Genomic DNA, 17,133 nt, shown 5'->3' on the forward strand with positions numbered 1-17,133 from the left:
ACTGGTTTTGATGGGCTGGTGAAAAAGAACAGCAGGATGAAAGGGACTCAGAGGGCATTCCGATCATCTGCACTAATATATTTAAATACCATGGGGCCACACATCATCTTATTAGCGAAAAAACCCTGATAAGACCCTTTAGGAATTTAGCTATTATGTGATGAGAGAACATCGAGAGCTTTTGAGCTGAAGATGGATTAGCCCAAGAGTATTTTTGCAAGTCATTCCAAGCTATGCCTGTACTAGACAGAAGCAGACAGCCAATCCGCAATTTTAGCTATGCCAATTGTGTAGCTAAAAATCGACTTAGCAGTCGACTTTAACGTCGGTCTATAAGGAAGAAGGTCAGTGGAAGGTCCCATTGATCTTTCCTAACCTTCAACACTGACCACAGAATGCACTGTTTCACACATGCGCAAAACAAAACCCCAGAAGATCAACCATGAGCAGGTTGATCTTCTGAGGTAGCATAGTCGTAACCTTAAATTCATGATCAACCCTGACCTCTTTAATGATAAGCAGTATGCTTGGAAATCCATAAGGAACTTAGAAGTAGATGACTGGCTTAGATAATTTTTTCCATTTGGTAAAGAAGGTAGTCCTGGTAGTTTTCTTTCTACTCTTACAAGTGTATTCTGGATTTCTGATGAAGAGCTTCTCTCTAGCACTGACAACCACCAGCAACCAGTAAGGAATAGTGAAGATGGACTTGGCCCTCCCTTTGTTAAATCAGGTTCCATTTAAGTTGCTGAACTGGGGGCCAAACTAACAGCTTCATTAGATCCAAGAACTAAAACTGCTTTAGTGTTGCTTGTGCCAGGACTGTCATTTTGTCCAAGTCTTGGTGAGTTTTCAAGTTATTCTTGAGATTTAAAAAAGGAAGCTAAGCCCATATTAGACTTGGAGACTAGGGAATCTGGAATGCATCTGACAGAAGCCCTTGGCCACGATCTCCTCTGTAGCAGAATGTGGAACATTTTCTGTTTGTAACAATAAACAGAGCTATGAGAGACTGTCCTTGACGAATATTTCTAGGACAATTCTTGATTCCAGTCTGTAATGCCCATTCAGGATTGCCTATAGAATGGCTGAAGCTATCAGACAGAATATTCTGTACATCTGTTAAGGGAAGACTAGTTTGACTTACATTGCCATAAATACATCAGTTTCACACGTTCCTGGCAAAGAGAGGTGGATCCTGCTCCTCCCTGTGTGGCTATGTAAAATATTGCTGTGGTGTTCTCTGTCACAGCCTGAGCAGGTGATTCCCTGAAAGCAATATTATGAAAGCATGACTAACTGTGCTCAACTCCACAGTGCTTATATGCAACTGGGCTTCTTGAAAAGACGCATAAGTCTGTAAGTGGCCCAGATGAAGCCCTAGCATCTCAAATTGGAGGCATTTGTTACTACTTGGATGCAATGGTGGACAGAAGAGAACTGTTTCACAAACTTTCTCAGGATCTTTTTACCAATATAAAGTTACAGGACTTCTTGTGGAGAGGGGGTCCTACACTTTGTCTACATGATGTCTGATGGGCTCATACATAACTTCAAACACTGTTGTAGGCAGTGAAAATGGAGGTGTAGTATGCTGAATTATATTACAGCAGGAAGCCCTAGGACCTAGAAGTCCAGAGCTATTTCTCCTGGAAGTTTGGTAGCTAACTCTATATTGCCAAATCTTTCTTTCCTGAAGCACATAAAAATTGCTCCTATAAATTGGCATAGGCAGGGCTTTGCAGCAGGGATGCTTTGCAAGTGCTAGGCTCACAGACTATTTCCGTATTGAAGACATACCCCTAAGTCCCCCCAGATACTGCTGGACAAATGAATTCCAACTTAAGTGCACAGGGCTACATGTACCATCAGTGGAACGCCTATGGTCAAATACACAGATTTTAAATGGGAACTCAGTCCTGGAATAAAATCTCTCCCCCTTACCACCATGAATACTCCCACCTGCAAGGATGGTTGGTGTCAGGGGAGTAGAAAAAGAGAACATCATTTCTCCCTTCCTTATTTCCAGCTGAAGTAACCTGGAGAAAGGAGCAGCTGGAAAAGTGAAATGTTACATGAAGGCATTCACCATGTCAAGGTACAGATGATGGAATAATGTTTAAAAATTAGGAGTTTTTCATTTTAAAAATTACAACAGCAGCATTCCCTGTAAGCTGTGCATTTCTGCAGCCACTGAAAAGATTCAGATGCTGCCCAGCAGATTAACATTACCCACAGCTAGGTTTTGTTTCTACTGGTAGTGCATGCTCACGTGTGCCTTGGTGCACATAAAAAAATTATTCAGCACCTGAATAAAAAAAATCAGCACATGGAGGGAAAACTAGAGGGAATATTGCTCAAGAGGACAGAGAAGTAAATAAAAACCCAACATGAATAGGAGATCCAGATGCTAAACTTGGAACCTGTTCATAGGTTTATAATTTATTCAGTGTCCTCCTCTTGCCTGTTTTGCCACAATCTATTGCCAAGAATGTGCCTCACACACAGTGGGGTGGAGGGAGAGAGGTGAAAAAAAAAGATTAAAAGAATGAAAGAATACTCTCAGTATATGAATGGCCATAATCCTTTGTCGCTTCTATATCTTTAGTGACATTAACTGTTTGAGTTCACAGCTGCAAAAATTGAATAGTGAAGTTACATTCAAGCTTGCCAACAGAGACAGAAGAGCACACACTTCTATTTTATGTGATCTTTACTTGCTTATTCCAGTCTGATTTCTTCATATCCAAACATTTTGCATTGAGTAGTTTTAAAAGTCTTACACAACAGAAAATGTGAGCAAATATTTTTTTCTTGTGTCCTAAATTTAATACATGTTTTATCTATGCATGATTAAGTACACAAAAGTAAGTAAACTGTCAACAGCACATTTGGCTGGATTTTACTTTCAGACATCCATTTTTAAGGGTCTGAAGCATTATTTTAGATCTGGGTTCCAAATGCATCACGTAATCTTGCTGATGCATGGAACAAACATTTGTTGAAGCTTTGTTATCTAACAAGCTGGGGGAATAGGGGTGCCAGTTAGTCAACTATTCTGTTTAAAGCGTTCAGAACATGGGAAGGGAGCTAAGGCAGACAGTTGGGATGTGTGTGTATTGGGGGGGTACAGCAGTGGTGGGCAACCTGTAAACTGTATGCGGCCCACTGGGATTCCACCTAAGACCCATGCACCTCTGTTTGGCCCCTTTCCCCCCCAACATGCCTCTTGCGCACTGGGCTGCAGTACCTCCTTCTCCTTCACCCTCCCAGCACTTCTGGAGCACCATGAATCTGCTGAGTCACACTCCATTCTCTCTCCCCAAGCTTGCTGCGAACAGCACAGATGCTGAAACTCATATTAAAGACCTTATGGACCTAATTTTTCCAGAGATGCTCAGATCCCAGGAACTTCCACTAGTGTTCTGGATGCTTAGCACTTAAAAAAAATCAAGCCCTATTTGTTTTAGTTTGGATGGATTGGGGATATTGGGGTGGAGTACATATGCATGTGAAGTATAAACTTGATACTATATGCAAGCTAAAAAAAAGCTTCTAGAAATGTCAGTCCAGAAGAGAATTTGCCATGAAAAGTAGGTTTTTCTGTATAATTTTTGTACATTTGGTTTAGACAACTGTTTCTGTATTTTCATTTTCTGTCTTTAAAATTATGTCAAATCATTAGTTACTTTATCTTGCAGCTACTTTCCACCTCATCAACACAACTTACATGATTTACCAGAGATGTGCCAATCCTGGCTTATGGACATGTGACCTGTACTTTTTTTAAACGGCTCTTCTGTAAGTGAACAGCTAATCCTGGATATTAGTACAGTAACATATCTGGGAGCCCTGGGACCAGGAGGTTGCAGGATATTCATATATTCTGGATAATACAGAGGTATACCTGACAATGTGTAACACTAAAGAAAAACAAAAATTAGATATTAAGAAACAAAAATGTATGCAGAGTACTTCATTTATCAACAACAGTAGTATGGTACATTGTAAACTTACATTGTATTTGATGTATTTGTATTTACTTTCACTATATTACACTTATGGAAAATGTAACTAAAATTTACTTATCGTTAAAATGCCAGTTACGTGAGAGTTCCAGGTAACAGAATGCTGGATATGAATGTTTGCTGTAAGAGGATGGCGTTTTTCCATCTTCTGGCTATGCCAGCATGAATCCAGACTGAGTTCAGTAGTGACCCAAACACAATAGTTACTAAATCACGTTTAGGAGTTCTGAAGTCAGTTTGTGTTATCAGTCCCATTCCCAATACCTGCATCCTTGTTAGTCTCAGTGACCAAAGACCAAATGAGTATGGAGAATTAAGCATGCCCCATATATGCAAATAGTCCTTCCAACAGCAAAGAGAAGCACAAATGCTGGAGAATCCTACAGTGACACTACTCATATTGTTATCTGTACTCTGAAGTCAGCAGACTTAAAAAGCAGCAAAAATTGTATTTCAGAATTTGTCTTCTTAAAAAAAAAAAAAAAAAAAAAAGACTTAGTGATGTTAGTGTACTCATTTTATGTTTTGATAGCTGTATTTTCTTCTGCTTCCTCTGAAATATTTTTTTCTGGCCATGCAAGCCCTATCTCCTCAAAGAATCCAGAATGTATTGAATATTGGCAGAAGGGAGGAAGAGAGACAGCTACTATGAACAGTAAATGGACAAGAGTTACAGCAATATGGGTAATTCAAAGAAACATGCATTATCTATCTGCTACGACCTGTCTATTTATACCATAGGGCTCCTATTAGATGTGCCGCCACTGTAACAAACAGCAACATCAGCATCATCATTAACGTGATGGCTTTAGAATAAATGGAGAATAATTTTGCTCATGCTATCTGGTTTTAATATATTCATTTTCTATATACAAATCAAACTGTATGTGTTTGTATCTACTATACATGTAATTTATAGCTACAAGGTTGTTACTGAATTGGAAAAAATTCAAAGATACTTAAAATTATACATAATTTGCAAGTGAATAAACACAACAGTAGACATAAATTAAAGGTTTCATGATACACAGACTGGCTGCACATCCAGCAGTTTATAAAGTAACTTCTGCTATTAATTTATTCACAACCTAAAAATGGAGATCAATCCTGCACTGGACAAGGGGATGGACTGCACTCTCAGCAAATTTGCAGAGGACATTAAACTAAGGGGTCAGCTAGATACATTGGAGGGTAGGGATAAGGTCCAGAGTGACCTAGACAAATTTGGGCCAAAAGAAATCTGATGAGGTTCAACAGGGAGAAGTGCAGAGTCCTGCACTTGGGATGGAAGAATCCCAAACACTGTTACAGGCTGGGGATCGACTGGCTAAGTGGCTGTGCAGCAGAAAAGAACCTGGGGATTACAGTAGATGAGAGGCTGGAAGAGAGTCAGTGTGCCCTTGTAGCCAAGACAGCTAATGGCATATTGGGGTACACTAGGAGAAGCATTTCCAGCAGATATAGAGAAGTTGTTATTCCCTCTATATGGCACGGATGAAGCCACATCTGAAGTATTACGCCCAGTTCTGGTCCCCCCCCCCCCCCCCCCCCCCGCAGTATAGAAAGGATGTAGATATATTGGAGAGGGTTCAGTGGAGGACAACAAAAATGATTAAGGGGCTGGAGCACATGACCCATGAGGAGAAGCTGAGATTTAGGCTTTTTTAAATTTGCAGAAGAGAAGACTGGGGGGGGGGGGGCGGATTTGATAGAAGCCTTCAACTTCCTGAAGGGGGGCACTAAAGAAGGTAGACTCTGTTCTCAGTAGTGACAGATGGCAAAACAAGGAGCAATGGTCTGAAGTTACAGAGGGAGAGGTGTAGGTTATATATTAGGAAAAACTATTTCACCAGGAGGGTGGTGAAGCACTGGAATGCATTACCAAGAGAGGTGGTGGAATCTCCACCCATAGAGGTTTTAAAGTCCTGGCCGGAATGATTTAGCTGGGGTTGATCCTACTTTAGACAGAGGGATAGACTAGATGACCTCCTGAGGTCCCTTCCAGCACTACAAGTCTATGATTCTATACTGGTGGAAGCTATAGTTCCACTGTTGAACACTTGGAGAGCGGGATTATTACTACTGTTTTTGAGATGTGAGGGAAAACAAAACTAAGAAGCGCTTGGGAGTGACCAGAGACCTATGAGGCAGGGGAAAAACCTAGAAGTCACAAACAAAATACAACATAATGAGGTGGAAAGCATCTAAAAAATAATCAATTATTAATCAATTTCTGCATTACTCCTGCAGTGATCAGTTCAGTTTGTAACTGCTACTGTAACTGCAGGCACCTATATTATAGCCTCACTATAGTTATAAAATTAAAGCTTGTATTCCAATACAATTAAAGGTAATCAATTCTTTGCCCACAATCTCTCATTTTGTTATTGTTTATTCTGCACAGAACTGGAAATTGATGGAGCACAAAACAAAAAAAATAAGGCATGCTCAAGTTTAGCAGAGCAAACATTTGCAGAAATGGTATAAAAGCCACATGGTATAAATAAGAAGCAAAGAGGCATTTTATAAAGCTTTCATTTTCCTGAGTTTCCGTGAGCTCAAGAGACTCACACCAGGTCTTAAAACTACTTGCAGAACACAAGATTTCCCTCCATTGTAGGTCCCATACTTAACAGAATCTTAAAATTCACATTGTAAATGACTTGGATCACCAGACATATATATCCTACCTCTCCTTCCCTAGCTTCCTATCCCCTACTATTGAAACGGAACAAAAAAAACACAAGACTAAATTGTTTAGCAACACAGCATCTTTAATCCATAGCAACATGACAACAGGAGCTTTGTTTATGGCTCAATGAAGAACTATGGAATTTAATAAAGAGATTATTTTAATATAATTGTTACTACAATATGGGAAAATACTGCAGAAAGCAGCAGGGCCAGTTTTTGAAACATTAGAAAAGTTGTTCAGAGAAAGCAAAAAGTTTTGATGTAACTGATGACAGGAGAAGCTTATTCAGCTCTGCACGGTAGAACTTTTTTTAAAGCATAAGCCCTCAATCACTTCTTTCCTATCGAAACATGTCTTACAACCATTTTTAATTAAAGATGGAGGCACCCATGCCTTATCACAGAGGGAGAATATTTTGAGTGGCAGCAAAAGCAAGACAGCTATGGCAGATTGCAGAAACCCTTTTCTAAACAAAAAGGTGCCTAACAGACCATTTTAGCAATTAGTCCAGTCACATTAGGGGAAAAAAAATAATCCTACTAGAAATTCCCACCTTGGTAGGTGAAGCAGTGGTCTAGAATAGTTTTGTGCATTCAACCGAAGTTGCAGAGCCTTATCTTAACCCCTGCCCTGAAACTGGATAATTGTGCGAACATATTGATGCACATATGCTGAAACATGGTCAAGTCAGGGCTTTCTTCCATCTCTTGCACTCAGTGGAGAGGGACAAAGAGAGGAAAGGTCTAGTGATGAGAAATGTCTACAGTGATGGAGTTCATTCTTCACTAAAGAGAGGCCTAATACAGAGGTCCTTAACCTAACTAAATTCCCACTGATGTCAAAAGGAACTGTGCTTAATGAGACAGAATTTGGCTGATAGAGGTTATGGGAGTGACATCAAATGTCCTATTTCTCTATAAATAACAGATGAAGTTAGCCCTGGCCAACAGTTATGAACACAAAACTGTTTAAAACAGTTCCAATAAAGCTTTCAAAGACAACCCACTACACTGACAAAAAAGGCTTTTTTATTGCACTGTCAGGTTCTTTCAATACTTGTGTTTTCTCCTTGCACTGAACAAACCTGATGGATATGGCAATGAGATGTTAGAAAATTAGTGTTACAGTAAGATGTAGCCAGAATTAGCAAAGGTCATTTGATTCCTGCATTATCTCCACCTGGGTGAAAGATCAGAGTACATAATTCTAGTCTCCCACAAATGCAGTCCCCCAACAAAGACTGAGAGGAACATACATATTATCTAGTTTTCTGCAAAATTCAACACTTAGAATGCTCATTAGACATGACTGAAGAAATACCTACTTGATTTTAATGATTACTAAAACAATGTACTTTCCATGGCAATCTTCTATAGGATTATAGGGTTTTGGCATTTTAATTACAAGTGGTAGGGTATTTTTCAGTGGTTCCTCAAAACGAAAGGAAACTCAGACTAAAATGACAACTTCAGTTGTTCAAAGCAAGTGTTTACACTAAGCTTTATCGCCAGTAAAACAAGAGAGATGAAATTCTGCACACAAACAAGCTGAGCTTCTCTAATTTGACAAGCTCTCATCCGGCAACATCCGTAGTCTGGCATGATTTTAGTTAGCTGGATACCCACTTATCATGGGTGTGGCCAAGTTTCCCCTGGTCCCATAAAGTTTATTTACAGCCAACAGTCCCTGCTCTCAGTGTGTGTTTGCTGTTATTTACCCCAAATGTCTTCTCAGAGCCCAGTAAGCAGTGGAAGCATTGGTAATGCTGCAAGACAATATGAACTTCCCATGGTTCAGCAGATTCTCTTTCGGCATTAGTCAGGTCCTGAGGGTGCCAGACTAGAGAGATTTAACCTACACACTAGAACAGAAGTAGCAGTACAGAACAACCTGTACAGTAGATGTGTTCTTGCACAACCCTGCCTATGACAAATTTTGCATAATGGAGGAGCCAGGAAACTGACCAGTGCTGCTGTGCTGGCCAGTTTCTGATTCCTGTAAGTGGCAGCAGCCAAGAGTCAGGCTCCTGCCCTAGACAGGAGCTGTGAAACCACTCCTGCCAGGAGCAGCAGCCTGACTCTCCATCCCCCTGACAAGAGTGGGGAAACCGCTACTGTCAGGGATGGTGAGAATCAGGCTGCTGCTCCTGACAGGAGCAGTCTTCCCACTCCTGTCAGGGGCGGCAGCCACTCCTGTCCCTGGCAGCAGCCAACAGTCAGGCTGCTGCACTGGCCAGTTTCCCAGCTCCCCTGAGTGGCGGGCAGCTCAAAGCCAGGTGCTAGCTCCTTGCCACTCAGTAGCTTCAACCCAAGGTTTGCGCAACTTTAGCGTGCCTCTCTCACGGTTCTACTGTACCTGTAACACTACTGTGGTTAGGATAGTGATTTCCCATCCACTGCCCCCAAATAATTACATTGGTACAACCACTCCTAGAGCAGATGCAGTAATATTGGTATAATAATGCCATATACCACTAACTTATTGCTTTCCATAAGGGAAAATATTTCAGCAGAAGTCCCTAAGGAACTGTACAAAACAGCATGATTCTTGGTCTGTAACAGAAACCATAATAGCTCACTTTCAAGCAGGCAATGAAAACAGACCTGGTTAAGATTCTCAAAATCTAGGGGATTTAGAGCCATATTCCATTACAATTAATAGGTGTGGCCACATCTCCTAGACAGCTTTGGAAAAAAAACAACTCAATCCAATCTTAAAAGTCATGGAAGCATATAAAAAAATATACAGCGAAACATAGCTAGCAGAGTTTTATTATTTTGAGACAGACTTCCTATAAATCAAGACACTTCACCCATGGATTTGCTAACATTCATAACCCATAACATATGGAATAGATATAGACAGAGGTAGTGCTAGAGAACAAGTAACTAAAAATATTTATCTTCTGAATGTGAAAGTCTGAATATGCTGAAGGAATCTTACTAGGCGATATTAAGATTGCCATGAATTATAACTTAATATATCTCTGGTGTTTTTTTTTTAAGTGATAATTTTCTATAAAGTTAAAACTGATGAAAAGTGATTAGGTAATTATAAAAATACTAATAAGGCACTTGAAATCAGTATAATCAAGTAGGTGCAAACCATGTCTGCTCTACTATAAAAGGCATCTAGTGTAGTTAGAATAAGCTATTGATTTTATTTGTATTGAGAAAAGAGCTACTGTAATGAACTGTAAATATTTAAATGTTGCTAAGAAAATCAGTGTTTCATGCTTGGGTTGTTCATTGAGATTTACACATCTTTAGACATTGTCTCAGGTTTTTATGATGATCAAACACAAATGAGCAGGAAAAAATTAATGTTTTCCTGAGAGAGTACAAAACCACTTACTCTGATTAAAATCAGTTACATAATTAAAGTGAAGTGTGAACTGATAAGTTTTCCAAGGGAAAGTGGATAGCTATTAATATAGTTATCTTTATGGGAAAGATGGCACAGAAAATCCTACTACAGACTGTCATATACATGAATCCAAAAAGACTCCTGGTTTTTAAGAGTTTAAAGAGAGTACTGAATGCATTTTAAAGTTTTACTCTTTATTCATAGCTACAAGGCAATTTCAAGATCATTTTCTAATTATTTGTGCACGCTGATTAGCGCCCATTCTAGTGAAAAACACAAGAAATCCCCATACTGACACAAAACATTTGCACTGTTCTTACTTAAGAACCCTCAAAAATGGCATAGTTCGAACTTTGAGTATGGACACTATATGTAAAGGACACAGGATAGTTTAATTTCCATGACCTATTCAGTCCTGAGCCTCTTTGCTGAGATTGACAGAAATAGTCAATTACACTGGTGATCTACCTGACTTTGAGCAGTTGGACTGAGAACTAACAAAGAGCCACTTGCAGGTTCCAGAGATTTTGGGTCAATTTGAATCAAATACAGATGATAGTGTGAACAAAAAAAGAAAAAAAAAAACAAAACACACCCCAAGAACAAAAACACCACCACTGAACCAAGCCTGAGCCAATGTCAAAGCAGTGTTCTTCATTAAACAGGAAAAGTAAACGGTGCTCCTCATTCCAGGGTTATTGTTCAGTTCTTTTCAGCAAATGAAACTATAACATGCTGCAGAATATATATGCAGAAGCCCTGGGAACAGGAAATAGCATTTCCAAATGGAAGTAAATCTTATCAGTCTGTCTTCCAAGTTGCTAACTTCATACGTTTGGCAGTATTGCCATTTGACAAATGGGGAGCACAACAGCACAGGGCTGAGTCACAACTTCAGGCTTACTTGCAGCTAGTTGCTAAGAAAGCTGATGAAAAATATTTCATCTGCCTAATCCAGTCCATTTTATTTTAATATCTGACTCTACTGTACTTTAATAAAAAACGCTTCCTTATATCCCACCCCCACCCCAACCTGCAAAGCAAGCACCAGCTTTGCAATTGTATTTAAAATAAGCTAAATTCTCAAATATTTAACTCTTTTCTATATGGGGCAGCCCTGATAGCAGGAGGTTGCTGGATATTCAAATATTCCGGATAATAGAGAGGTATACCTAGCAATGCATAACACTAAAGAAAAACAAAATTAGATCTTAAGAAACAAACAAAAATATTGAGTAATTTATTTACCAACAGTAGTATTGTACACTGTAAACTTACACTTTATTTGCTGTATCTGTATTTACTTTTCCTGTACTCTACTTGAGGAAAAAATGAAAATTTACCAATGGTTAATATGCTAGTTATTTGAGAGTTCCAGATAATAGAATGCTGGATATGAAAGAGTTTATTGTACTTGGTGGCATTAAGAGACCAATGATGTTTCCAAGCCTAGTTTTCAATAAGGTGTTTATCCAATCTTAATTTCCCCCCTTAGGGGTCTATATCGTGCTCACAATGAGGCAGGAGTCCTATGGAGGAAACAGTATTATTGTGTAATTAAAAACTAAAATGCATAATACTTTCCCCTTGTGTATAAGGGAGCATGGGCAGCCATAAATTTGGACCTTTCTAACTTTCAAACACTTGACTTTACAACGTAAATAATGTTCTTTTAAACAGTTTTTGCATTTAATTTACTAATTTTTAAGAGAAAACATATACACACATATGAACAGAGATACCACATACAATTATAACAATTCTCTCCATCATACCTCACAGTCTGAATCCTGCACCTGCAGCAAAAACTTCCATCTGAGGGACCAACTACATTGGCTGGCAACAACAGAAGGCAGTTACAAGTTGGAAACATGGGAGCCTGACTATTTTTTCCTCCACAACGATTAGGGCTCCTACTTCAAGTGATGCTAGGGGAGGTGAAGGGAATGGCTTGCTGTAGCCACTTAAGAACATAAGAATGGCCATACTGGGTCAGACCAAATGTCCATCCAGCCCCGTATCCCGTCTGCCGACAGTGGCCAATGCCAGGTGCCCCAGAGAAGGAGAACTGAAGACAATGATCAAGTGATTTATCTCCTGCCATCCATCTCCTACCCTTGTACTGAAGGCTAGGGCACCATACTTTACCCCTGGCTAATAGTCATTTATGGACCTAACCTGCAAAAATTTATCGAGCTCTTTTTTAAACCCTAATAGAGTCCTGGCCTTCACAGCCTCCTCCGGCAAGGAGTTCCACAGGTTGACTGTGCGCTGTGTGAAGAAAAATTTCCTTTTATTAGTTTTGAACCTACTACCCATCAACTTCATTTGGTGTCCCCTAGTTCTTGTATTATGGGAAAAGGTAAATAATTTTTCTATGTTCACTTTCTCCACACCATTCATGATTTTATATACCTCTATCATATCGCCCCTCAATCGCCTCTTTTCCAGACTGAAAAGTCCCAGTCTCTCTAGCCTCTCTCCATATGGGACCCGTTCCAAACCCCTAATCATCTTAGTCGCCCTTTTCTGTACCTTTTCTAATGCCAATATATCTTTTTTGAGGTGAGACCACCACATCTGCACACAGTACTCAAGATGTGGGCGTACCATAGTTTTATATAGGGGAAGTATGATATCTTTTGTCTTATTATCTATCCCTTTTTAATAATTCCTAACATCCTATTTGCTTTACTAACTGCCGCTGCACACTGCGTGGATGTCTTCAGAGAACTATCCACTATAACTCCAAGATCCCTTTCCTGACCTGTCGTAGCTAAATTTGACCCCATCATGTTGTACGTGTAATTTGGGTTATTTTTTCCAATGTGCATTACCTTACACTTACCCACATTAAATTTCATTTGCAATTTTGCTGCCCAATCACTCAGTTTGCTGAGATCTTTTTGTAGTTCTTCACAATCCCTTTTGGTTTTGACTGTCCTGAACAACTTGGTGTCATCTGCAAACTTTGCCACCTCACTGCTTACCTCATTTTCTAGATCATTGATGAGCAAGTTGAACAGGATCGGTCCCAGGACTGACCCCTGGGGAACACCACTAGTTACCCCCCTCCATTGTGAAAATTTACCATTTATTCTAACCCTTAGTTTTCTGTCTTTTAACCAATTCCCGATCCATGAAAGGATCTTTCCTTCTATCCCATGACCGCCTAATTTACATAAAAGCCTTTGGTGTGGGACCGTGTCAAAGGCTTTCTGGAAATCTAGGTATATTATGTCCACTGGGTGCCCCCTGCCTGCATGTTTATTAACCCCTTCAAAGAATTCTAATACATTAGTTAGACACGACTTCCCTCTGCAGAAACCATGCTGACTTTTGCCCAACAATTCGTGCTCTTCTACGTGCCTTGCAATTTTACTCTTTACTATTGTTTCTACTACTGGACTTGGAGTGGAGATCATGGCCTTGCTCTTTTTCTCCTTCCCCTTCTCTCTCCAAACTCCCAGATTAGCATGTGATTCTTCTGTTGATGATAGCCTGGTAGTGACATGTAAGTGTGACTGGCTTTTAACGGTTCACATTGGCTTATTGTGACAGCTTGCCATGGAAAGTGAGAGAAAGAGAATGGCATTTTTTCCCCCCAAACAGATTAGGTTTTAGTAACACCTAAACAGCATATCCTGGGGACAAGTACAAAGGCTTAAAGCTGTAGCTGAATTTCAAAGATCCGCTGCAAACTACAGATGTGTAAGAACTTTCCAAAAACAGCATCAAAAAAATCTTTCATAATGGACAATTTTAGGCAACCTGAAAGCAAGGAGCTGGCAGCAACCCCTCTCTTGTCTATGCCAAGGAAGACTTTCTCTCAATACCATACCACAGCTCAGCACGTCCCCACCTCTGGACATGATCATCAAAGTGATAATACTCTTTTATAGCCTTTGTAAGGAACAGAATGGTATAATTTTAGAGCTAGAGACTTCACTATTGTTTTTCACTCTGAACTAGCTGTAGTTCAGCACTAGGATCTGTATACCTCCCATATGGGTTATGAAACTTACGCTATGTCTAAACTACAGGGTGAAGTGTCCAGACTGCCAAACAAGTTCTGTCGAAAGTAAGCTGACAGACTGCAGTGCTCGTGTTAACAGCCATACCCTGTTTGGCACAAGGAAGAATGCTGCTGTTGACAAAATGCCAGTCTGGACATTCCAGGGGCCTTCTGTTGACAGATGAGATCTCTGGGACTCCCCACAACCTTGTATGCCCTGGTTCCAGTCGGCCATTTTGCTGATAGAGTGGCTGGGAATTCTGGAAGCTCTCTGTCAACAGAGCGGATCACTCTTTTGATCTGCCGGGGGGCCAGATGCAATCTGTTGACTGAAGTTTTGTTGCAAAATATCTTCCGACACAAACTTCTGCCAACAAATCCCTGTAATCTAGACATAGCACTAAGTCCCAATCCTGCCTCAATGACATCAGTTTGGCTACAAAGTTCTGAGATCTTTCAGCGAAGAACATCTTGGCAGCACAGAGCAATATATAGGAATGGACTGTCTTCTGATACTGAAATTGCTCAGCAATTCATACCTACTAATACAGTTTTTAGATGAAAAAATATTGAAAAGTGTTAAGACTGACATTCATAGGTAACAGAATTAAAAAAAAAAAAAAAAAAAAAAAAAATATCACATAAGCACTACCCAAACCATAATAAACTAATTACTTCAGAAATGACTTTTGTGAACAAATCTTTCATCTGTATTTCCATGCTAATAACTGAATCTTTGGTAAATCTTGTTCTAGTGTAGATATTTAAGCACAAGTTTAAATCAAGTTACTTAACTAAAGAGTGTCACTTGAGATTTGTATGGCAAATTTCCCCTCATACTAGAGCGGTTTAAAAAAAAAAAAAAGATTATTGAGTAGTTAACGATTTCACTAACTATTTAGCCCTGCATCTTGAAGCTATGCATTATCTGATCAACAACTGGTCATCTCTGTAGTCCAGCAGACAAAAGATCTTGGCACTTATTAAAACAGATTGTGTTCATGAAAGAGTAGAGTAACAAAGTACAAAAAATCCCCAATAATGATGGTCTCATTAACTCAATGCTGATTTAGGTCAGAATTTTTGTCCCTTATACATTCAGATAGTGAATTTTAAGCCTAATGGCAATAATTATAGAACAGAAACTACTGGTTAATGAGTGAACTTTTATTCTTATATTTCTATGTTATACTGCAACAGTTTACCTCTCATTTTTCACTCATTACTGTTGCCTTAATTTTCACCAAAATAAAAACAGATTTCATACCATATTTATTGATATGTTTGTTTTTAATAATTTACTCTATTTCTGAGATACTTACTAATGACCAGGATATACAAAAGGATGTTATCTTATCACATTTATATAGTTAAACAGCAGCTTTCAATAAATATGCAATTAATATTATAACATTAAATTATCACTATTGTAATGAAACTGATGTTTAAAAATTTGCTAAGTATCAGTGCTACATTTTTGTAAGAGTGGATTTCTATTTCTGCTACTATAAGTAAACATGACGATGTTGATATGTAATCTCAGTAAATTGTGTTACAAAAGTCTAGTCCATCAAGCTATAACATAATAATTTAAGAAAATTAATGTTCAGGATTTTATTTTAAAAGGACAGCCTGCCTGGGAGCAGATTTGAAACATGTTTTTCTTAGAAGCTTATAAAAAAAATCCAGATACAAGGGCAGAAGTCTCAGATTGTCTTTCAACCCCCAAGTGAACCCCCTTTCCACACGTTCCATGTTCGACATTTTTCAAAGGACTGTATAACCGCTCCAGGAAATAGAAACCACAAAACCCACCCAGACATGCCGGATGGTGCCTTCTATCGCAGAGAAATTTTTTTTTTTATTCCTCATCCACTACCTCTCTAAAAATCACAGCAGCCTGCGCTTGTAATGAAACCCACAGTCAGATTATTTCACCCGTGGGAGCAGGTCAGGATATCGACTCATAGAAAAGACGCCATATAAAGAGAGTCATACGGAATTACACCCACCCCGAGCCAAACTCAAGGCCGAGCGCAATCACACACAGAAGCGGACACAGGGGCGGCTGCTCCTCCTTCTGCACGAACGATAAACACCGAGGCAACGTGGAAGGTCAGCTCATCCCAATGTGGCGCTTCTCTGGGGAGGGTGGTGGAAGAGGAGGCATCTGAAGTGGGTGGGCTCACACCGCACCACACCATCGTGCCACTGACACACGCACGCACATCACTAGGCCGCCCCCGAGAGTGGGCAGTATTTCACACCCCTTCCCCCCGGGGTGGGGGGTGTCTCGCAGATTCAGGACTCGAGGCACTTAGGGGGCTGGGGCAAGGCCGGAGCACAGACTCACGGGACCAGGCCTCGGGACGGACGGGCCCGGAAGCCCCCAGCGCCCCCGCGCCCAGTGGGATCTGCAGGCCGGGGCCAGCGAAGGACATCCGAGCCGCTGGAGCCGAGCGCCAGCCCCCGGAAAATGGCTGCCGCGGGAGCCCGGCCCTGGGCCGCGGCCGCCCCTCACCTTTGAATTTGAGCTCGTGCTGCGGTTCGAGGCTCAGGACCTGCTCCACTTTCGCCATGTTCTTGGGCGGCGCCAGGAGGGGGCAGCGGGGAGGCGCCCGGCGGGTTTAATAACCCCCTAGCCACGGGGAACCGGCCGGCAGGGGAGCGGCAGCGGCGGCGCCTCTAGGCGGGGCGGGGGCGGTAGGCGGCGGCTGCGCGGCGAGGAAGCAGCCGGCTCCCTGCTCACGGACCAGGAGGCGGGCAAAGAGGCGGGGATGATGCACCACGGAGGGGCCCAGAGAGAGGCTGCGACTGACGTCTCTCTCCGCCCCGCGCCGCCGAGAGCCTCCCGGCCGCAGAGCACGAGCGCGCAAAGTGGGGCGTGCGCAGGACAGCGCGCAAGGAGGGGTCGGGGCACCCCGCGCGGGAGAGGAGAGAAGGAGAGTGTGCAAGGGAGGACGGGGGCGCGCTGCGGCGTCGGGGCAGAAGGGCCTTGGCGCAGTGCGCTCGGGGCTGGGAGGGGGGTA

At 41.1% G+C, this 17,133-nt stretch overlaps 1 protein-coding gene across 1 annotated transcript in view; it reads right to left on the reverse strand.

Annotated features, from left to right (window-relative positions):
* Nucleotides 1-16,881, reverse strand: part of VAPB (VAMP associated protein B and C) — a 59,272-nt gene extending 42,391 nt beyond the window's left edge. The window contains exon 1 of the mRNA XM_075011586.1: nt 16,626-16,881. Coding sequence (XP_074867687.1) covers nt 16,626-16,683 — 58 coding nt within the window. The 5' untranslated portion in view covers nt 16,684-16,881. The remainder of the gene's footprint in view (nt 1-16,625) is intronic.
* Nucleotides 16,882-17,133: the final 252 nt, after the last annotated feature.

This window comes from Carettochelys insculpta, chromosome 17, assembly GCF_033958435.1.
Source record: "Carettochelys insculpta isolate YL-2023 chromosome 17, ASM3395843v1, whole genome shotgun sequence".
Lineage (NCBI taxonomy): Eukaryota > Metazoa > Chordata > Testudines > Carettochelyidae > Carettochelys > Carettochelys insculpta.